Genomic DNA, 24,263 nt, shown 5'->3' with positions numbered 1-24,263 from the left:
TTCCCTTCTCCATCCATCCTCTACTCCTGTCAAATGATGAAGGTCGACACTGGATGCCCATTCATTCCATTGTTTCTAGCTCTCAACCAAAACACGGCGAGATACATAAGAATATCTGAAGAGAAGAGATGAGCTTGATGTAGGATTTTGCTTTATTTATGTAGTGACACTGGCCCACTGCATTGGTGAAGAGGAGAAAAAACTAAGTACTTTCTAAAAATATGCTCTAGGTTGCGATCTCATCTGAGCTTGTAACTCTGAAAAAATCATGGCTCTCAGGAGAAGCACTTTTTGAGAAATCACAAGCTTTTGGCTCTGGGTTCCATGTGTCATTTACGCGGGTCCATTTTCCAGCTTTGCTAGAGACAAGGGTCACTTGTAGTTCAATCTGACCATTGGTAACGTGGCTGGAGCAGGAAAGTGGGCCCCAGTGGAGACCTGTCTGCCCCTTCCTGAGCAGCATGTCTGCTGAGAGAATGAGACTATCATGGATCAAAAGGGACACATATCCTATCGGTGCCAACAACAGAGGGGGAACTAAGCATGTCTGGCTAGAGATCTGGGATACAAATGTGTGGATCTAACAGCTAAGTACACTTTTCATGAAGCGATCTTTAGTCTGAGGGTCTCCTAAAGCTAAGTGAAATTATTTATGTGTTAGGGCTTAGCAAACTCATCCAACTGAACTGCTTCAACGTGAAGCAACAAAAATCCAACTTGCAGTGCAGTTGCAAGCTACTTCTTCAATTCCAGCAGCACTGTAATTGTCATTCTTAAATGATATTAGCATTGTCTCTGCTGCATTATTTTGTTTCCTTCCCCAGTCTGACTGATCTCCTACCATCCTATGTATGTACTAGCCATTGAATACACACATGCTGAGTGAACAGATGAATCTGCTGCAGACTGCTGTTGAGAGCTGCCACTCTTGGTGTCAGTTTAGAGTCTGAAAATGTGAAAGGCTGACTACTGAAATGATTTTCTTATAAGTACTAGAGTCAGAAGCAGAGGGAGAACTTAGACCTTGATCTTTGTGACTTCGCTATAGGGCCTCACACTTGGATGAGATTTTAAATAGGAATCCTAGAAGTGACAAAGTATTGTGGCTTAGCTAGAAATGGCTTGGCAACTGAATTATTTATTTACTTATTTTTTGAGATAGGATCTGGCTCTGTGGTCCAGGCTGGAGTGCAGTGGCACAATCTCGGCTCTCTGCAACCTCTGCCTCCCAGGCTCAAGCGATCTTCCCATCTCAGCCTCCCAAGTAGCTGGGACTACAGGTGTGTTCTACCATACCCAGCTAATTTTTTATTTTTTATTTTTAAGAGATGGGGTCTCATTATGTTGGCCAGGCTGGTCTTGAACTCCTGAGCTCAAAGGATCCACCCCCCTCGGCCTCCCAAAGTGCTGGGATTATAGGCATGAGTCACTGCGCCTGGCCAGCATCTGAATTAATCTAATTGTTCTGTAGGAAAAACCATCAGTTCTCCATCAATTTTTAAACTGCAAATAAAGCAGAAATGTTTTCATCACTATCTAAATACCAGTATCTGGCATTAAGCTCTTAGGCAGCAAGCCTGATAGAATGAGTTCTGAGACGTGCTGGCTCTTTTCCAGATGGCCTTGGAATGCCAGCTTCAGGACCCCCGGGTCTCGACCAGCTGGTCCTTCCTGGAGCACCCAGACCTGCTGAATGGATGTCCCATGGCCACTCCTGCCCCAGGCTGTTCAGTTCTGTGATTATTCATGGCCCAAAATTCTGTGCCAAGAACCCAACAGGCCAGGTTCACACACCTGCTGCTCTGGCACCATCAGGATGGTGGCTGTTGCCACTGCTGCTGGCTGGTGCCCATTTCCTCACCTGTTTCCTACCTGATTCCTTCAGGGGAAGAGGGAAGTCTGCCTTTCCTTCATTAGTTTTTCCAGGCATCTGCCCCTCAGAGGGCGCAGCTGCCAAGAGTTAGACAACAATGCATCTTTTTTCGACAGCACCCTTCAAAACTCGGGGACTCACATATGGCTGCCAATTCCTCGACCGCTCATTCAGGCAAGCTTAGTGACCAGAAGTTAATAAGGGAAAGGAAGCCGTGCTTCTGCCAGGAACACGGCATTATACGCTTGGCCATGTTGGCAAATAAACGGAGGAAAACAGTTTTAGAAACACAAAAGCTGTACTCTGGGGTAGAAGGCAAAATGAGCAGCCAAGGCCAATGGGAGTGAGTGTCTGCACCACTCAGTGGAAAAGCAGGCTGGATAAGGGTCATGGAGCCTGGCTTTGGGTCCTGCTCTGCCACGACCAGCTATGCATGCTTGGGCAGGTTACTTTGCTTCTCTGCGCCTTCTGCTTTCCTAAGGCTGGAATGAGATGATCCTTATTTTCTCTTTGTGAATACCAATCTAAAAGCCATGCATGAGAGGCTGAATCTCATTCGGCCAGGACTTGATATATCCAACGCTGGCTCTGGACCTTGGTTTCAAGATTCAAACAAGTTGCTATTTTCTGCCCTGTACTGAAGGCACTAATTTTGAATGACTGAAACGTGGGAATGACATGTTTAGCAGATTGCACCACCCAAAGATGGCTGCATTAAAACCTCCCATCCTATGCGCTCCTTCTAACGTGAACTTGCCACTGTCTCATCAAGAGGTGGTGTCTGTTTCTCCAGTCCTTGAATCTGGACTGTGACGACTCTGAACAACAGAATACAGTGGAAGTGACGTGGCGCCATTGCCAAGAAGAGCCTTTCCTCACCCGGTGGCTTCACCTTCCTGCTTCTTGGAAGCTGGACACCAGGTAAGAATTACAACTGCCTACCCAGAGACCACCCCATGAGAAGACCAAGCCACATGGAGAGGCTCTGGAGGGCGTGAGGAGGAGCACTGAGCCAGGAAGCAGGTTGGAGAAGTAGCCATCTTCGAAGAGGATCCTCCAGCTCCAGCCGCCCCCATGTGGATCAGGCAGGAACTGCACTGCCAAACCCTCCCCAGACTCTGGAACCCACTAAATCCTGAGCAAAATAAATGATTATTTTAAGCTACTAAGTTTTGGTGCAGTTTGCTACATAGTACACAGGAACAGATAACAGAAACAATGTTATCCACAGTATTGGGCAAATACAGATGGACCTCATCTTAACAGATCTGTTCCTAAAAGCATTTGCTGAAAATGAACACAAATTTACGTATCAATTTTTTTGAAAAGAATGATGGTGGGGGGAGAGAGAATTACTAACTCCAGTGACAATTCATATATATTTATTTCCTTAGGTATTGTCTCCTGGGAAACCATCCAAGCCACTCCTTTCACCCAGCCATGGAATATGGCCCCGGAACAACCCCCATTCATGACTCAGGAGCTCAGCTCCTGGCACAGTGCATTGAATTTGCTTGTTTCTTCTCCATTGCTTGAAGGCAGGGGCCATATCCATTCCTTCTTGTAGTAAGAACAGTATAATGGCCAGTGCATAATGCTTATTATATGCTAAGGACTGTTCCAAGCCCTTTACATGTGTATTTATAGTGTTTATAGTATGTCAATTCAATGTTCATAACAGCCATATGAGGTAGGCTCCATCACTACCCTCATTTGCAGATGAGGAAACTGAGGCACAGAGGGGTTAGGTAACTTGCCCAGGGTCATCCAGCTAGTAAGCAGCAGAGCCTGGCTTTAAACCGGGCAGTCTTGGTCCAGAGTCCATGCTCTTAACTACACCATACATTAAGTATGTATGCTCCTTTCACACTTAGCATTCAATAAACGTCTCTGACTCAATGAATGAATCAACAATGCAAATCAAACCCAAACTTCCCACACAGATCAGGATTTCTGAAAGAAGAAACCTGTACCACATGAATAAAAATCAATTATAAGAACTACATGCAGCTGTAAAATCCCATATAAATGCTAAGTAATGATAATGAATTTGCTACACAGACCAGAAATAAATCTGAATGAGAAAAGGTACTTCCCTACTACTTCCTGCTTATCTATTAGTGCTAGTCAGTAGCTGCTAATATAATTACTTCATGAAAATCTATGCTAATAGGAACCAAGGGAGGGCACAGATAAATAAAGCTCACAGATGAATATTAGAATCTCATGTCCATTCACCATTCAGTTCAGAAAGCTCCGTCAAACCTACTACCCAATGGTTTGTTTCGTCTCCTTCCTCTTCCTCTCCATCTGAGGCAAGTTATAACAGAAGAGTAAGGAGGCACACAAAGCTTCCACAAAATCCAGTGCCAATAAAAAAAGTTCCTGAGCAGCTGCAAATTGGTTGCAAATGGCCATAACAGAACTAGAAGATACTGCATAGAAAGACTATGTGTACTCCCCTGCAGAAGCTGCACAAAATTGGTGCCTTATTTTTATCAGGTTTCCAACTGTATAGTGTTATTACTCCGTGTTGTTTGTAGACTGGCAGTATCAGTATCACCTGCAAACTTAACAGAAATGCGATTTCGTGTCCCACTCCAGAGCAAATGAATCAGAATTTGCCCACAGGTTCAGTAACATGTGAAAAGCACCACAAAAGATTGGACCACAAGTCTGGATGAGGGTGAGAAGGAGTTTGTCGTCAAGCACTGACCTTCCAGTTCCCTCACACATTCCCACCTCCAACAACCCTGCTACTCCAACCCCAAATACCCAGGTTGCCAAAATGTTTTTTTTTTTTTTGAGATGGGGTCTTGCTCTGTTGCCCAGGCTGGAGTGCAGTGGCACGATCTAGGTTCACTGCAACCTCTGCCTCCCGGGATCAAGCAATTCTCCTGCCTCAGCCTCCCGAGCAGCTGGGATTACAGGCATGTGCCACCAAGCCCAGTTAATTTTTGTATCTTTAGTAGGTACAGAGTTTCGCCATGTTGGCCAGGCTGGTCTTGAACTCCTGACCTCAGGTGATCCGCCACGCCTGGCCCCAAAATTATCTTAAAGCTGAGAGAAGCAATAACCAGGAACAGGTGGGCGTGACACTTCCCCGGCCTTTGGAGTCAAATGCATCTGTGTTTGAGTCCCTGTTCCATCACAGTTACTAGATGTGTGATAAATAATTGATGTCTTGTAAGCATCAGTTTCTTATCTACAATATGGAAACATAACTATAATGCCTGTTTTTGCAGGAAAATTGCAGGTTAAGTGCCTGGCAGAGGGGAGGGCACCTATGCAGAGTGTGTTCAGGAAAGAAGAGCCAGCCCTGGTTCATGGCACTCTCTCTTTCCTTCTCTAGACTTAAATACAGATAGACTATTTCATCTCCAGATGCCACAGATGAGGGCTACCACATGTCATTTGAAATCTGAAATTTTCTCAGAACCTGAAATGACTTCCAATTTGATGACACATTCATTTGAAAGATGAGGACACTGAAACCCAGAGAATATAATATCTGGGGCAGCACAATCTTCCTTACCCGTTTCGTTAATTATGTGTTTCAAAGAACAAGGTTCTAAAAACAGTACCAAAAACCTCTCCTCACAAATATATTGAAAATGATTTGTTATACACTGAGACAGAGACAGCAGGATGGAGCCTGGAGGCTCAGAAGACCCATCTTCAAACGCCATCTTTACCAAGAACTAGTTGTTATCACAAATAACTCTATGACGCATTTTTTCCACCTCTAAAATAAAGGCCCATTAGATCGGCTCTAATGGTACTCTTCCAAGCAAAAGAAATTCTAATTCCAGATGAAATGTTGCCCCCTTTTTCTTCGAGACGGGGTCTCACTATGTCACCCAGGCTGAAGTGCAATGGCCGATCATGGCTCAGTGTAGCCTCAACCTCTTTGGGCTCAGGTGATCTTCCTACCTCAGCCTCCCGAGTAGCTGGGACTACAGGCGCATGCCACCACGTTAGGCTAATATTTGCATTTTTTTGTAGAGACAGGGCTTCACCATGTTGCCCAGGCTGGTCTTGAACTCCTGGGCTCAAGAGATCCGCCTGCCTCAGCCTCCCTAGGTGCTGGAATTACTTAAAGCATGAGCCACCCCGCCCAGCCCCTTCTTTAAAGATGTAATTTTCAATATTGTCCACCAGGTGGCAGAACATCTCCCTTACAGAAGTCTGAGCGGAGTTACACAAAGGACAGAAAAGAACTCTGACGAAACAGCATATAGTTTTCAAAGCATTAAGTTTTCTACAATTTAATTGTAACTGGCTTTTGAATGTTAATCAATAATTTGGTCAGCCATGTGCCACGGGAAAAGGGCTAAATTCTGAATCTAAGATATTAAACTAGGATGAGCACAGCGGGTGATGGGAATTGAGAAGTGCAAGCTACCTGGCCGCCTAAAACATGCCAAGGAGTCGTCTTCTTAACAAATCGCGTGAGGGGCGATCATGAAAGTTTTAAAACATTTTCCATGGAAAAGTGGCATCAAATAGAAAAAGAACTGACTGAAGAAAATGTGTAAGATTACAAAAGCAGATAGTTCTGAAGTTAAAAATGGATAGGGGACTGGGCGCAGTGGCTCATGCCTGTAATCCCAGCACTTTGGGAGGCCGAGGTCAGGAGTTCAAGACCAGCATGACCAACATGATGAAATCCTGTCTCTACTAAAGAGAAACAAAACAAAACAAAAAAAACATCAGCCGGGCGTGGTGGTGCATGCCTGTAATCCCAGCTACTTGGGAGGCTGAGGCAGGAGAATCGCTTGAACTAGGAGGCGGAGGTTGCAGTGAGCTGAGATTGCACCATTGCACTCCAGCCTGGGCAAGAAGAGCAAGAGTCCGTCTCAAAAATAAATAATTTAAAAAAATGTGGCCGGGTGTGGTGGCTTACGCCTGTAATCCCAGCACTTTGAGAGGCCCAGGCAGATGGATCACTTGAGATCAGAAATTCGAGGTCAGCCTAGCCAACATGGTGAAATCCTGTCTCTACTAAAAAAAAATTAGCTGGGTGTGGTGGTGCACACCTGTAATCCCAGCTACTCGGGAGGCAGGGGCAGGAGAGTTGCTTGAACCCAGAAGGTGGAAGTTGCAGTGAGCCGAGATCACACCACTGCACTCCAGCCTGGACGATGGAGGGAGCTTCCATCTCAAAATAAATAAATGAACGAATGAATGAATGACCATAGGCATAGAGACTAAAATGGAATATGGCATCCTAGATTAGATCCTGGAACAGAAAAGGGCATTAGAAGAAAAACTGGTAAAATCAGAATACAGTGTTTATTAATACTTTTGAATCAATGTTAATTTCTTTGTTTTGACAAATGTACTACGATTCTGTAGGGATACAACATGATGGCGATCTGGAGAAGGGGCTATGAGAACTCTGTACTATCTTTGCAACTTTGCTATAAATCTAAAATTATTTCTGAATAAAAATCTTACTTTTAAAATGCATAGAAAAATAAGAGAAAAAAATAGCCAGGAATGGACAGAAACAGTTTCATAGGAAATGTCCTGTGTCTATGATAATTTAATAAGGGGAAATTTTTTCTTTTTTTTGAGACAGAGTCTCGCTCTGTTGCCCAGGCTCTTGGAGTGCAGTGGCGTGATCTCAGCTCACTGCAAGCTCCGCTTCCTGGGTTCATGCCATTCTCCTGCCTCAGCCTTCCTCGTGGCTGGGACTACAGGCGCCCACCACCATGCCCAGCTAATTTTTTGTATTTTTAGTAGAGACGGGCTTTCACTGTGTTAGCCAGGATGGTCTCGATCTCCTGACCTTGTGATCTGCCCACCTCAGCCTCCCAAAGTGCCGGGATTACAGGCGTGAGCCACCACACCCGGCCAATAAGGGGAAATTTTAAAATTAAGGGTTAGTAGCTCACACGTAATAAACTAAGACGAATAAATACAAATGACAAAGCCGAGAGTGAACTGGGATGTGGACAAAGTGGAGTACTCTAGGGATATTACTGATGGGATTATGCGCTGCTACAGGCTTTCTGGAAAGTAATTTTGCAATAAGTGACAGAAGCAATAAAACTGATAGCCTTTGCCCCAGTAATACCACTTTTAGCAACCTACACCAAAACAATAATTTAAACGAAAAAACAGTCATCTATTTTTATGAAGTTATTGCTCTGCTCTGTAGTGGGGAAAAACTGCTCCTATGGATGCAGGTGCCTAGACACATTATGGTGCTATTAATTAAATGAAATATTATAATAGAATCAAGAGTGACCAAGCCAAGGGCTACAGGGAGGAGCATATGAAATAATTTTTCAAGAGCTCATTACATGCAACATAGTACCCTAGGCTGGGTCCTGGAACAGATAAAGGATATTAGTGGAAAAAATGAGAAAATGTGAATAAAGTTTATAGCAAATGATATCAATATTAATGTCTTAGTTTTGACCGATGTACCATGATTATGAAGAAGTTAATACTAGGGAAAGCTAGGTGAGAGGGTCTATGAGAACTCAATATTTCCAACTTTTCTACAAATCTCTAATTATTTCAAAATAAAAAGTTAAACAGGGAACCCAGAATTATATACAAACACACATACGTGGTTATCAAGTACAAAAACTTTACTGTATAAAAATTTTGGTAGGTTCAAAAAACATTTTCAGAGTTAGAAAAAGACTGGTTCTTTGGGGAACTGTGTGTGTGTGCGCGCGCGTGTGTGCGCATGCGTGTGTGTGCGCGTATGCATGTGTGTGTGCACGTATGCATGTGTGTGCATGCGTGTGTGTGCGTATGCATGTGTGTGTGTGTGCGCGTGTGTGTGCGTATGCATGTGTGTGTGTGCATGCATGTGTGCGCGCGTGCGTACGCGTGTGTGCGCACACGTGTGTGTGTGCATATGCGTGTGTGTGTGGTGATTTTGTGTTGCCATTGCTATTTAGAGGTTTCACTGAACAACTGATTAAGACGCCCAGATTCAGAGTAGTAGCTGAAGAGGATTTGGAAGTGTCCCCATCCTGACAGTCTAAAAATAATTTTTATTTTTTTCAGCATGTAAGTTTTAAGTAGGGAGTAAGGAAGATATTTTCTATAAAAACTTTTTGAGTAATCATTCCTCACAGACTACATTTAGAATTCCATAGTATATCAAATATTATTGTTAAAGTCAGGATTTTTGGTGGGGAGGAGGCTACTCGGTTCCCTGGTTCTTGGTGGACTGAAAGAATGTAAAGGGTCATCTAAAGTGAATAACTTACTCTACAAAGGTGCTGGAATATCCAGAAAGCCTAGGTCTTGCCACTTCTCCCTCTGAGGTGCTGGCTCTGGCCCCCAGGCAACACAAAACAGGCAGGAATGACCCCCATGGGGGACGGAAGCTCCTCCAATGTGTCTTCATTAAAGTCAGCTCTGAACTCATGGACTTGTCATGGATGGCGGTGCCACAATTATGGCTCACTGCAGGCTTTACCTCCCAGGCTCAAGCGATCCTCCCACTTCAGCCTCCCAGGTAGCTGGGACCACAGGCACGGGTCACACACCGGCTAATTTTCTTTTTATTTTTGGTAGCAACAAGGTCTCGCTATATTGCCCAGCTGGTCTCAAACTCCTGGGCTCTTAGTGCTGAGCTTAGAGGCGTAAGCCACTGTACCGGCTTGCAAAAGTCCTTTTAAGATTCTGATGAGCCCTTCTAGGCATTCATTCCACTCATGCTAGGAATCCTCAAGTTAAATAATCACCAAGAGGCACACACAGAAAACCCCACCTGCAAATTCATGTTAGTAGCTGTGCAAATCCTGTGATCTGAAAAGCTGCGGGATTTTAGTTCTCCCCAGGCTGATCTTTCCTTACTCTCTATATTGTTCCAGCCCAGACTGATACACCGATTATTCTCTGACATTTTCTGTGCCTTTTTTTTTTTAAACTGTTTGTTCTTAAAGGTCTCCTCACATCTTTTATGGAACAAAGTAAGACACAGATAAACAATACAATGTATATATTTTTTGTTGTTGTTTAGAACTAAGCACAGCTTTAGGAACTTATGACAAAGCTGAGCTTCCTTATTAACATGAACAGACTCATAACAGGCATTGAAATAGACATGCTGGCAACAAAAAGGTAGCAGATAAAGAATCCAGTAAGCAATACAGCCGTAAGGAGAAAAGAGAGAAAGCCCAACCCACTGACTTGGGTTTAATTGAACCAGTCCTCCTATTCCTATTACCAATTCCATCTCCATTCCATGCTTTCCCCCTTGTCAATTTCACACCCTGGCTCCATGTATCTCACTACCCCAGCCCTTGGTGGTGGACAGAGATACTCACTGCTCCTCTTCCAGCTTTTGCTGATACAACTTGTAAAACACCAAGTAGCAAAGCAAGTTGTTCACAACCCGTGTTCCTTTATAAAATTTATCTTTAGAGACCCGCATGTTAGGAGCAGCCCAAGGATTTGCTCGGAAAGCCATTGGCTCTAGAGTGACCATCATCTTACTGGCTGTGCTTAGAACAAAGCTGACTTGACTAGAAGCAGCAGAGATTTTACTGGGAGCCCTAAGATACTTACAGAACCAACTGGCAATATGGCAGTTTCTGGCAAAGGAGTCAAGGTTTTGAACCTGTATGGTGTTCCCCTCTTAACTGCTAAGAAAACCTATTTGCAATGTTATTTGTAGACACAGATCTGCTTTGGGATTCAGAACAAATAAAAAAGAATCTGGGAAGATTCCTTCTCCTTCCATGGCACAGGAGGGTGAAGGGGACGGGAGGGGAAGGTGCTGAAGTAGACAAGGTGGAATTCCATGGTTGTTAGCACCAGAAGTTCAGGTGCATAACTTGTAAATGAAAATGAAATATGCGAAATGAAAATGCAAGCCCCAGCCCCTCTTCAAAAAGCAGGGGGAAGATGCTATAGAAACGATTAAAACAAAGGTTTTTCCTTTCTTCCGTATACTTTCTCTTGGCTTGTTAAGATGTTTTGTTTTGTTTTGTTTTGTTTTGAGATAGAGACTAGCTCTGTCACCCAGGCTGGAGTGCAGTGGCGTGATCTCGGCTCACTGCAACCTCTGCCTCCTGGGTTCAAGCGATTCTCCTGCCTCAGCCTCCTGAGGAGCTGAGACTACAGGCACATGCCAACATGCCCGGCTAATTTTTATATTTTTAGTAGAGACGGGGTTTTGCCATGTTGGCCAGTCTGGGCTTGAACTCCTCACCTCAGTTGATCCGCCTGCCTCAGCCTCCCAAAGTGCCGGGATTACAGGCGTGAGGCACCGCATCTGGCCGTTAGTGTGTTTTTTAATTGCTATTTAATGTCACAATCCCTCAGGCATGGGGATACTTGCAGAGTAAGTGCAAACCCTTACAAACACTCAGGGCCCTGTCCATATCTTGGTACACGCACACAGACCATCAGCTTCTGGGTCCCTGCTCCCATCAGCTGCTGGGCAGATGCACCATGCACTGACCAGGGCCAGGGAAATCAAGCCAGGAATCCCTTCTTCCTATGGGCCCACAATCTCAACTCACAACAGATGGGTGGCCCATAAACGTATGGCAACATCAGTGCTGGAACATGCTAAGTGCCTGGACTGTGGGTAGGCAAAAGGCTCACCCCCACTGAGTTGCCTGCGGAACACACAGCAGTGTTGCCAGCCCAGACTGGGTTGGTCACCACCATGCTCCATCCCAAGATACCCAGGGAGTGTGCACTTGACCCCAATCCTCCCATGCTCACACCCATGTCTCTTTCGCGGTAGAGGGCAGCAGGAGTCTCTATGTGGGGAGCGAGATAGGGAGGTCTGGCAGGGCCTGGGATGCCAGGGGGCCAGAAGCTGAGAATCGCCCATGGACACTGGGAGGTGGCAGGACTGTGTGTAATCCAAAGCCCAGTCCTCTCATGGATGTTCCGTTGGACTTGACTTATAAGATACAAATTCAAAGATTAAGAATTTCTTGACAGCAACCTTGAAGCATTCATCCCCACGCACAGGGGCCTTCTCATTGTGGGGCCTGTGCGCCTGCACTGGCCACATGCCTGGAAAGCTGGCTCTGTTAGCACCCTACCAGAAGTCCAGAAACAAAATGGACACAAGTTTGCCCCCACTGTCCCCAGTTTTCCATCATAAAACCTAATTCTCCAATCTGTGTTTATGACAGGAATGGCAACGATATGAGGCTGCTCTGGTGGAGGGAGGTGGGAGGGGTCTCATACCCTACCTGTTTAGCCTCCTCTCCCATTGCTCTGCAAGACAGAGCCTGGTGTATCTTTAAAGACTTCTGAAGCCCACCCATTTGAACAATAATTGTAACTTATTACATTGTGTAAAGAGCTGATGTAGTGAGATATAGGCAGAGTCTTGATGGTTCTAGAAACGCCCCCAAACCTAACTTACCCTAGGGATTTTCTTCAAGTATCAGGGAGATTAGGAAAGAAAGAGAATTGAGGGATAATTACTTATTAAATGGCTCTGGGTTGATGGTTTGTAAAAACTGGGCCATTATCTAAAGTCATTATTTGGATCTAAGAATATAACCTGGTGGCTGAAAGCAAGTCTCTTACAAACCTTGGCTTCTGGGTCACTGTTGATACTACAAGAATCATCATCGTCAGGGTGTGGGGCATTTCTAGACAGAAAAACAGAAAAGTGGACTCAGAATTCTGTTGCAAACTGTCTGCACAAAGCTATACACTGACAGCAGGTCAGTCCTTCTAATGTCCTACCTGAGTTTCAAAGATGCATAGCGTAGGGTTGCTCCTTCAAACTCTTTTAAACTGGGGTCCGGGTTAACAGTGGCTGCATGCAAATCCTAGAGGAAAACAGAACCTTGTTAATGTACAATGGGGGAGGAGTCCATTCATTGCCTCAAATATCAAACGGGAGAGAAGTCTTCCCAGCAAGAGGCAGAGAGTGTATGTCAGCTTAGGCAGAGAAAGGCATGCAAGGACTGTTGAATGCTGACTGGTGCAAACGCCTGTTCTTACAAAACAACGGGGAACCTGGGGCATTCACAATGGGAGACACCAAAAAAAGGCAACAGGAGTGTGAGCTGAATGCCCCTAGCAAGAAGCCCGATCACTGTGTCCCTGCAGAATGCATGATATTCACGAAGAAGAAAAATATACAGCCACAGCCATGCAGAAAGGATAAAATATTAAATGATCTAAGATCTGACAATATACTTGCCTTCCAAATGTCACTATTAATCTTTCCCCCATTCAGAACAGCAAAATCACTCCATGGCTGTTTCTAGACATATAATTATTCACATAGGAAAAAAGCACATTGATTTAAATAAAAAGAAAAAAAAGGAAAAAAAAACACAAGACACTGTTGTTAGCATTGATATTCACAAGATGGGTTAGGGAACAAGTTAACTCTAACAGCAACTTGTTGGCTCACACCCTCTATGTCTAGATTATCACCTGAAGACTAGGGCAGGAGAGTGATAGTGCTTTAATTACTTACCAAATAAATGACTAAACATTATTAGAAGCAGACAGTGAAGTTATTTCCTTAAGGTAATTTTAAAAGCAAACAATATAATTCCAAGTATTCAATAACTAGCATACCTAATTCCGTAATAACCATTTCCTCCCTATAAACCAAACGGAACTGTTTTCTGGAGGTGGGGGTGGAATGAGGGATGGGTACTGTGTTTGTTTGGAAACTAGGGAATGCCCATGGCTGAGGGCCCCAAAGTTGGGAGTCAAGATATTTTCACTTAAAGAAAAAAAGGAGAATGATGGGGAGAGAGGGTTAGTGAAGAACACAGACTGACATCAACATTTGGTGGAAATTTAACCTAACAAAAAACAGCTCTAAACAATCTAACATAAATTCCTCTAATTCATAAAAGCTCTACTTATTTATTTTTTTTTTGCTACAAAAGCCTCTTCACGAATTAATCCTTGATCATGAAATGATTTTCTAAACATAATTATAGTGCAAGGCATGAAGCCTGGCCTTGTTGGGAGAGCTCTTGCAATAACTGATTTTAAATCTAAACAACTCCTCCATCCACCTCAGACAATGAGAAAATTTCTTTCTACTAGACCTAGTGAATAATCAAATATTTTTAATCTAAGATTTGGGGAAATAAGCAAGCAAGGCTAATAAAACTCAGGGACAGTCTTGTGAATTTGCTTTACCGACTAGTTAGGCAAATCTGTTTGTATAAGAAATTAATCATCAGCCGGGTGCGGTGGCTCACGCCTGTAATCCCAGCACTTTGGGAGGCTGAGGCGGGCGGATTGCAAGGTCAGGAGATGGAGACCATCCTGGCTAACACAGTGAAACTCTGTCCCTACTAAAAATACAAAAAATTAGCTGGGCGTGGTGGTGGGTGGCTATAGTCCCAGCTACTCGGGAGGCTGAGGCAGGAGAATGGCGTGAACCCAGGAGGAAGAGCTTGCAGTGAGCTGAGATATGCCACTGCACTCCAGCCTGGGCGACAGAGCGAGACTCCGTCTCAGGAAAAAAAAAAATAAAAAGAAATCAATCATCAAAACTTTTCAGCTCAATCACTTTTCAACTGAAGTTATTTGAAAATGAGAAGTGAATACTGACCCATAACTTCTACTCCCAACATTGACAGTTTTAAAAAACCACTAAAAGCAGATAAAAACTAAGTTTAAATGTCTTGTGTGTCGAAAGATGCATTTATTTTATTTAAAATTTTTTTTGAGACAGGTCTCACTCTGTCACCCAGGCTGGAGTGCAGTGGCCCAAACATGGCTCACTGTAGCCTTGACCTCCTGGCTCAAGCAATCCTCCCGCCTGGGCCTCCTGAGTAGCTGGGACTATTCAGGTGTATGCTACTACACCTGGCTAATTTTTAAAAACTTTTTTGTTGAGATGGGAGTTCCATTATGCTACCCAAGCTGGTCGTGAACTCCTGAGCTCAACTGATCCTCCCACTGAGGCCTTCCAAACTGCTGGGATTATAGGTGTGAGCCATGGCACCTGGTGCAACATGCACTTACCAAATTTTGTAAGCCTTTCTGAGAGTAACGACATTGCAAATTTAGACCCATTATTACTACCGCACATGGGGTGTCGTTTTCATTTTTGGTCTAGGCTTAAACTACAGCTTTTGAAAATAAAATAGGAACTCAGACCACTGTATTTATTTAAAAAAAAATTTCTCTTAATGAATAAACGGCAGGAATGTTGCCCAATCCCTTACCTTTCCCCTCACTCCACCCCCAGAAGCAGTGTTCAGCTTTATGAAGAGAAAATTAATAACCTAGGGCAATCTTAACCTGTTAGCTCAGAGGAGCTGTGAACCCCTGAAACGGGTGCGGGGTTTTGTACATGTACGTTTCCCTGAGAGAAAGATGCCCAATTTTTCTCATATTTCCAGATGGGCCAGTGACCAATTTTGGTTTGGACCACTGTAGGGCTACTAATAAGGACATGAGATAAGGACCTGAAATATCAAGTACAAAATAAAATTTTAAGCTAGAATTTCTTTTTCAAAAAGAAAACAAGCTTATATGGCCTCAAATTGTCATCACTATTCACATGTGAGCAATATTTGATGTTAAGTTGAACTTTAAAAGAGGATACTCAGATGATGAATTAGGAAGACTCAAGATAATTGTGTCTTTGTGGAGAAATTTATAAAGAAATAGGAAAAAAAAAGTGACCTCACAAAAAGAATTTCAGAAATTATCCCCAAGAGACCCTGTATGTTGAGACTACAGAGAGTAAAAGAAGAGTATTTTCTACAACAAGTACTCAGAAAAGTCTTCAGTACTTAATTAAAACAATTCTCTGCATGTGTGTGTGGTTTTTAAAAATTTTAATGTATTTACTCTTTGGACATAAGGGTATCTGTAAAGTAAAAGCTAACAACAGTACTAAGACTGTCAGAATCCAGCTCTCATGTTATGGAAACATGAGTTAGATGGCAAATGTCCAACAATCACCTTTTACAGATTTAAATAAACAAAGGCTCCATATAGTGATTTTACAAAAACTTAACACGGGCACTCCTAAAGAAATCCTTTAGCACAAAACTCAGTGAGGAAAATGGAAACTAGCATTATATGTGTTATGACTGGGCCAAAGATCTTTTCTCTCCTCCTATATTTAAAACCATTCATTTACATCAAAGATGACAAACTTTCTCCAATGTATAAGTGACCATAATTTTTCTTTTTCAAAAAATTAAAGTCAATGAAAGACAAAGTCACTTTGTCTTAAATTTTAAGAATTACATGGCCTATTCATCTAATTTTTTTAATTAAGAAGAGAGAATATTTTCTATATTTGGCTAATAAGCTTTGCTAATAATTTTTAGTTAATAAATTTTTTAAAAAGCACAACCCAACAAAGATTCTTTGGTTCTACAGAAAGTCTGTATCCACCCCAGTCTGCAGTCTGTGGGGTAGGGGTGGGAGAGACGAAGGAAGAAGAGAGACAAAGAGAAAAACATTAAAAGAGGAAAAGGCAAGTTGGACAATATGCCTCAGGTAAGACAAACACATAAAGATGGGGAAAGAGGTGGTAACGGACCAACAGGGACCATCTTCTACGAGCAATAAGCTTCCATGAGCCTGGTAACCTTCCAGGCAATGCAGCTAAAGCCTTGCACAGCCGAGGGTCATCTGGTACCACAGTCATAGCTGGCACACCCTCCTGGTGCTTGTCCTGACCTTGCCCAGGCTGCAACACCCCTTTCTCTGATTACTTGATCCTGCTCAGTTCTGGGAGAGCTCTGGAGCCTTAGCTCCTCAGAGATAGTGTGTCTAGGGGGACTGACCCAATGCCTGGGGTATGGCACCCTCAAAACCCTCGAGCACCACACAGAAGCTGTGTGAGGCTGGGCCCAGTAAGGAGGGAATCCAATCATATAACCTTGACTACTGAGAGTTTTCTTCTTTCATGTTTCTTTTCTGAGGTCTTGGAAAGCAATTCCGCATAGCAAACAAAAATGATGCATTATCAGCTGGAAAACGGCCAACAATGGAGTTGATTCTTTGACAATGTCAACAGAGTGCTCTTAAAGATGTAGTCTCAAGGGCTGGGTATGTCCCTACCAGGAGGCTTTCTCTAGGGTGCCAAGAAAATCTCCATGAAGTGGTATCAAAATGCAAACCAGGGGGCAAGAGTAGAGGGTTGAACCTGCTGAGAACTGGGTAGAGAGGAAAAGCACTAAAACATTCCACAGTGGCAGTGACAGAAGCTATAATCATATCATCTCTGTATGCACTTGAGAAGTTCTGAAGTTAACACAATGCAATGGTTTGAATGCCTGTCCATTGCAAAACTCGCATCGAAATTTAATCACCAATGTTGCAGTATTGAGAGGTGGGGCCTTTAAGAGCCTCTGCCCTTATGAGTGGATTAATTCATCCATGGATTCATGGGTTATCACGAGAGTGGGACTGGTGGCTTTATCAGAAGAGGAAGAGAGACCTGAGCTGGCATGCTCAGCTCCCTCACCATGTCATGCCCTGCACCCACTCAGGGCTCTGCAGAGTCCCCACCAGCAAGAAGGCCCTCACCAGATGCAGTCTCTTGGCCTTAGACTTTTCAGCCTCTATAACCATAAAAAATATATTCCTTATCTTTATAAATTACCCAGTTTCAGGTATTCTGTTATAAGCATCAGAAGATGAATAAAGACACATTGCCTACTGGAATGCTGGGGTTCAAATTCGGCCTCTGTTCTCACTTGCTCTTTGACCTCAACTCCCTCCCACATCAAACAGGACTAAGAAGGCCTCCCATCAATGTGCAGACAGAGTGAGATCTAGAATGTTAGCTCTTAGCACAGGGACTGGCTGCCTGAGGGTGCCCTGCAAATGAGAGTTTCCTTATGATCTACTCTTTCCACGAAGGAAAAAGCAGTTTGGGGAATACAAACGGTTACGAATCATGCCTCTCAATGCCATTTTGTCAAGGCTTGACGCTTCATTAAGTGTGGCCTTGATAGTAAATGGCAGAAAACCTGGAATGCCAAGGAGTATGGCAGGCAATGTCAGTGAGTGTTTTATCAATTTATATGTGTACAGTTTTTCTTTCTTTTTAAGACAGGGTCTTGCTCTGTCACCAAGGCTGGAGTGCAGTGGCATGATCTCAGCTCACTGTAACCTCCACCTCCTGGGCTCAAGTGATCCTCTCACCTCAGCCTCTCGAGTTGCTGGGACTACAGGGCATGCATCACCATGCCAGCTAATTTTTTGTATTTTTAGTAGAGAAACTCCTGGGCTCAAGCCATCTGCCCACCCTATCAGAAGATTATAGCATCATGGTTTAATCACACAAATATAATTCAGAGAAGTTAAAAAATCAAACTAGTAAACTAGACTACCAAAAGCTTGTGCAATTAAATCAGTCTCTGTGAGCAGCAGTGCAATGCAGAAACCACAATGCAGAGGGGGCCAGGAGACTGAGGGCTCTAGAGCCGGCTTTGTCATTGCAACAGATCAACTAACAGCTTCTTTGGCTGTGCGGCTGATTTATTTTTTCATTCAGCAAATAGTTAATGAATGTCGTCATGTACTGGGCCCTGTGCACATGATGAAGAGAACAGGTCCCGACCACCAAGGAGCTTCCTAGGAGCTTCCTACTGGGAAAGTGACACACCACAGGTTAACAACACTACAGTGGGACATGACAGAATAGAGGGCTTTCAAAGCAATGTGGTAAGAGCAGTAGCTCTGGAGAGACACCGAGGTGAATCCAAATAATTTTTGAGGAAGTGACATGCAAATAAAAATAGGGGAGCTATAGTCACTAGAGGACCTGCTGTCCTACTTACTCAGCGTAAAATCACTTGGAGAGCTTACGCAAAGGTTCCCAGGCCCCACCCCATTCTGTGATCCCCGGAGGTTCTCCTGGCACCGTTCCTCGGCTCACTGGCTGAGAAATACCGCCTGCACGTTCAACAGGCCCTGCTCCAAGATTCCTTCCAGCACTCAATGCCACGATTACTCGACTGAGTGAAGAAGTTCAGAAAAATGACAGCAGAACGACCCTTTAATGTTGTCGTCTTATTTCTACATGTATATGAGAATACACAGGCTTAAGGTATTCCACTTGTCACCCTCCTGGGGGGTTAGGCTCTCACGCCGCCCCTGAGGCCATGAGCACTTCATAAGAACAGGTTGATTTAGGACCAAGAGGAAACCCTAGTTTGAGCAACAATTCATTTTCTCGAGCCTCAGACTCGCCTTCTCCATACTTTCCTCTTTAGGAAGACCAAAACACCTTCGCTTGAAAAGACGGGAAGACTTGGCCACAGGCCAATGGATATTCATAAAAATACTTTGTGTGGCTCTCCATTCTCTCTAAAATTCAACATTCAAGCAGTTTGCAAGGTAATTTGGAACAAATAAATGGTTTGGGTGGGGAGGAGCACCATGTGCCAAATTTCAGCAGCAAATGCTTCCTGGCCAGTTTATAAACTTTCAAAAATACTGCTGGCATATGCAGCGGAAACATTATCCACTGCGCTTAACACTTCCCGAGTGAACTTTGGAATGTGAAATGCAAAATTTTCAAACTGTAAGGAAGCCTTCAGTTCTAAACTTTTGTGAAGCCTAGTCAACAGATTTAGCACTTAGTTATTTGATTCTCTTTTTTTTTTGAAGCCAGCTCAGAAAAAAGCTGAATAAAATATGCATTTCTAACACAACATATTACAAGCTTCTTCTGTCCCTTAAGATTTTGCTCTCCTCTCATGCTTTGAAACTGTTTGAAATAGATTCTATTTAGGAATCAAAGAAATGGTGTTAGAAAAATAATCACTTCTCTTCAACTGTCATTAGCACCTGAGACAGTGATATTAAGAGAGGTCATTTTCTAGAAGGCTCCACATGTGACACAGCCTCCCTTAGGGTGAGTTAAAGGGATGCAACAGTCTCCAAGCCTCCCAGACATATGATATTGTGAAGTTTGGGGTGGAAATAGGGGTCAGGAGACCTGAACTCAAGCTTGACTCTACCATGTATTAGCTATGTGTCCTACCCAAACTCCTCAACTTCTCTGTGTCTCAGTGTCAAATGCAAAATAAGAAAGACAACTATAATACCAGATACATAAGGATTTTGGTGTGTTTTTTTGTTTGTGTGTTTTAAGAGACAAGGTTTTACTCTGTTGTCCAGCCTGGAGTGCTATGGTATGATCATAGCTCACCTGCAGCCTCAAATTTCTGGGTTCAAGTGATCCTCCTGCCTCAGCCTCCTAAGTAGCTTGGGCTATAGGCACATACCACCACGCCTGGCTAATTTAAAATCTTTTTTTTTTTTGGTAGAGATGGGGTCTTGCTATGTTGTCCAGGCTGCTCCTAAACTCCTGGTCTCAAGTGATTCTCCTGCCTTGGCCTCCCAAAGCACTGGGATTACAGGCATGAGCCACAGCACCTGACCACATAAGGGTTTTACGGGGAGTGAAGAGTTAAGGCGTTAGCCTGGACTGTAAATACTTGATTTCTCTTAATGCCCCTGGTTTAATATTGGTGTCAGCGTCTGTACATCAGCATATGTGGCAGGCTGAGTCTTTTCCCCAATTCTCCTATTCCTCTTCTATCTGCTCATCTCTTTGCCTCTATGACTTATTTATTTCCTTTTGAATCTGCTTGGTTCTTTGACTTAATGGAGGACCTTATGTAGGGGAAGAAACGTGTATGATGTGAACAAGTGAAAGGTCAGCCTGAAGACGTTTGCCCCGTTGCTTTCTGAGAGTGCTGGATATGAGTTCCTGTCTCTGAAACTCCTAAAAATATGCTCCTTTAACCAGCTTCTGTGGAGGGATAAGCCTTTGTCAATACAAATGGCACAGTGAGCGGCAGAAGAGAGGAATGGAACTGATAGAAGGTGGAGATGCTCAGAGTCCTGGGGCTCTACAGTCCTGGGGTCTGGAGTCAGGGAACTGGATGCATCCCACCCTAACCCCAGCTGAGGGCTACTTAACTCACTGAGTCTCAGTTACCTCTTTCCTTAATTGGAGAACATACCAGCTGACTTCTCTGCCCCAGGAGACTCCTGAGAAGATCAGATGAAATGATGTCTAGGAAAGTATCCTGAAAACCACAACAGATCTTTAAGAGCAGTGAGAAGGCTGAGCTGCAGGACTGTGGGAGGGGAACATTGAACTCCAGGGCAGGAGGTGCCAAGGGTACGTCCTTCTGAGCCTGAGAGGGGCCCTGGGCATTAGTTAGCACAGGGGTACGATGCAGGCACAGAAAGGGGAAAGAGTAGGCAAAAATGGGCCCCAGGTAGGGTAGAGATGAACTCCGCTACCTGACAGTTTTCCCCAGAGCCAGCGCCCACCTGTGCTGTGTTCTTCCCAAGACTTCTGCCCAAATCATGGAAACAAAAGGCTAACGTATTAATCAAAGAAATACAACTCTGAGCTCCGTAAGCCTCAGGATGCCCTCCTTGGAGTCCACATACCCGCGCCTGGGCCTCTGCAGGCGGCCTTTACAAAGGACTTCACCACTGCCAGATGCAGAGGACTGGAGATTCATGGCACAAAAACTGTCTCTCAAAGTTAGTGTGATCTCCCCTCTCTGGGACAGTGAGGAAGCAGAGCAGGTTGAAATCCCAAAGCCAGGGAAGCTGAGTGAGAAGACCTCTGGCCTAGGATCTGGGAGGATTCAGTAACTCTGAGCTCTAGGCCCAGAGCTGCCACCAGTCACTGGCCTCTCTGTACCTCAGTGTCCCTGTCTGTAACGTACAAATGCTGGCACCAGATGGTGCCTTCTCACCCTGGTGTTCTCTACATATAGGACACTCTCTGCCTGGGAAGATGGTTAAAGGTTTGGAATAGGGGAATGAAGACGGTTATAGGCTTGGAATAGGGGAATGGAGAAACAGATTCTTGCCAACTGAGATGTCAAGAGAAAAGGTCTACAAGTAAGAAAGGGAGAGCACATCTGTGCCTTGTGAGAACAGAGACTGATCCTGGCCGGCTCGGCTTCTAGAGGCCCCCACTGTGGTACGGGGGAATCCCAGGATCCAACTGGTTGGGGACAGGAGAGGACTCCTCTCCATGCCAAACTCCTTGAGGGCTCAAATGGTGTTGGTTCTTTATCCCCCAGCACACCTGATGCAAGATGAACAAAAGGCTGAATAAAAATTGCCCAGGGAGTAGGAATTACTATGCTTCAATAAAAAGTTGTTAAAATTGCCCAGTGATAAGCAACAAAGCCCTACATGGCATTCAGCAGTCCTGAAGCATGTGCCTGATGACCACGGCATGGCACAGGTAAACCAAAGTCGTTGCCTACCAATAAGGGTATGGCTGCCCCAGCCCATCACTTTCAAGTTGGAGAATGTGAGGTCCAGGCTGGGTAAATGAGAAGCCAAAGCCCTCTAACAGCAGGAATGTGATGAGAGTATAGGACTCACTACCTCCCAGAGAAGAACAAGTACACAATCAAAGATTTAGGAAAAAAGACATTATCTACTTTTAAAAACAGGAAGGGTGATATCTGTTGCAAACAGATAAAGAAGCTTCCACAGGTAGTTCCAATGCCCTCATGCTTCAAAGCAAAAGAAGATGGGCTTGTTCAAAGACCCAAGGACTGTGGTCAGAAAGGGGCAAAAATGCTTGGGTGTCTGGGGTCAAAAGAAGTCATTACTTAATTATGACCTTTTCCAACTCTAATTCTCTTGAATAGTTCGCTTTCGGGATTCACAAAGGTTCACTGTGGGGATCCTTATACTAATAAACACCACAATGAATTTTTTAATGCCTCAATTCTTTGTTTAAACATCCAGATTTCTTCCTCAGGGACAGCAGAAATTTATGCTGTTAATTGTTTCTAAAATAATGTCACTTCTGCTAAATAAACAGATTTTTTAAAACAGAAATTAAGCATCTGAGGGCCCTCCAGGGTTATTCTTGCAGACATTCCCTCCATGCTATCAAATGAGCCCAAGGCTAATAAGATACATAGTAATTACAATACATCTGGCCAAGAGATGTTCTTCCGTGTGTAAATATTTTATGGAGCCAGCACCATGCAATGCTACCTGCAGAGTAAAGTACTGCCTCAGTGAGCACAAGGGAATCTTAACCACTTCTCATTAATCAGCCCCTCTTGCTTTCTGTACCTGGAATGGTGTTTCAAGAGACCAAAAGCCATTAAAAAATAAAAACATCCCTGAAAGATGGATATTAACACTATTTACTAAGAGGAAGCATTACTGAGATTTCAAATGCAACATGCACAATAATCAAAAAGCTTACCTCGATGACCTGTTGGGGCAGAAGCAACTAGTGTAAAGAGAAACCACAAGTTACATCTATTCTACTAAGCCGGTAAAAAGACACTCCGTTTTACCTCGTTCTCTGGGGTGGGAGATGGCGTTACAGAACTAAGTGACCCTTTCCTAGAACCCTGGAGATCTGCTGGGATGGAGACAGGCCGTTCCCACTGAGTCGTTCCTGTTGGGATGTGCCAGTAATAGGTCCCAGCGATGTCACTGACTCTTTTCCAGCCAGGCGGCAAATCCGGATCAGTCTGAAATGAGTGATCACTCCATATATCTGCTGAAAAATGGGGGGCGGGGACAGGGGAGAAAAAGAGAATTTTATTAAAAGAGAAAGAGCCTTCCAATTTCAGCACTATCTGTCAGGTGAACCCCAAAGGCAGACGTGTCCATAGTCCAACTGATTAGTTCTTCCAGGTATGTTTGTGAAATCCATCCATGCTGACGTGTGTAGCTGTACTTGGTAAAAGAGGTAATATGGAAACAAAGAATTGGAAAGGAAGGTTGACACTTGAGAACAGGGACACGAAAGCCTCACTATCAAGTCATCCTATAGCTCTAAGAACCCTATGAACAAGCTAAAGCTCCAAACCAGAATCAACTTCCCAAGCAAAATTCACATAGTTATACATAGCGGGCTGAATGCTTTTGTCAATTGGTAAGATTCACTGGTGGGCATCATGTCATTCCCAGCTATCACTCTAATTTTCTTAAAATGCTTTCTGTAAATGAGTGCTGCATTTATATCTTTCATGTGCTTTAAGAATCTCTCTCATGTGATTGGGATACCTACAAAATAGCAATAGTAGTAGTCTTCTGTAATACTCTAGAATTTTTTTTTTTTTGAGACAGAGTCTCACTCTGTCACCCAGGCTGGAGTGCAATGACACGATCTCAGCTCACTGCAAGCTCCGCCTCCCGGGTTCACGCCATTCTCCTGCCTCAGCCTCCCGAGTAGCTAGGACTACAGGTGCCCGCCACCACGCCCGGCTAATGTTTTGTATTTTTAGTAGAGACGGAATTTCACCGTGTTAGCCAGGATAGTCTCAATCTCCTGACCTTGTGATCCGCCCGTCTCGGTCTCCCGAAGTGCTGGGATTACAGGCGTAAGCCACTGCACCCAGCCAATATTCTAGAATTCTAATTGTACACAAAAGATTCCCAAGGAAAGCTGGGCATGGTG

General features: G+C 44.0%; 1 protein-coding gene across 10 annotated transcripts in view; it reads right to left on the bottom strand.

Moving 5' to 3' along the window:
- Positions 1 to 24,263, bottom strand: part of LOC105487718 (amyloid beta precursor protein binding family B member 2) — a 410,283-nt gene that overhangs the window by 111,540 nt on the left and 274,480 nt on the right. For 6 of the 10 annotated variants that reach the window (XM_071093688.1, XM_011751293.3, XM_071093683.1 and 3 more), the window contains 4 exons: positions 23,152 to 23,360; positions 13,035 to 13,097; positions 12,572 to 12,657; positions 12,414 to 12,474 (listed from right to left, as the gene is read on the bottom strand). In XM_071093688.1, the coding sequence (XP_070949789.1) occupies positions 12,414 to 12,474; positions 12,572 to 12,657; positions 13,035 to 13,097; positions 23,152 to 23,360 (419 nt within the window). The remainder of the gene's footprint in view (positions 1 to 12,413; positions 12,475 to 12,571; positions 12,658 to 13,034; positions 13,098 to 23,151; positions 23,361 to 24,263) is intronic. The other 4 variants (XM_011751301.3, XM_024794729.2, XM_011751292.3 and 1 more) reach the window with 3 other exon arrangements.

This window comes from Macaca nemestrina, chromosome 3, assembly GCF_043159975.1.
Source record: "Macaca nemestrina isolate mMacNem1 chromosome 3, mMacNem.hap1, whole genome shotgun sequence".
NCBI lineage: Eukaryota > Metazoa > Chordata > Mammalia > Primates > Cercopithecidae > Macaca > Macaca nemestrina.
This window is presented reverse-complemented; position numbering and strand designations above follow the sequence as displayed.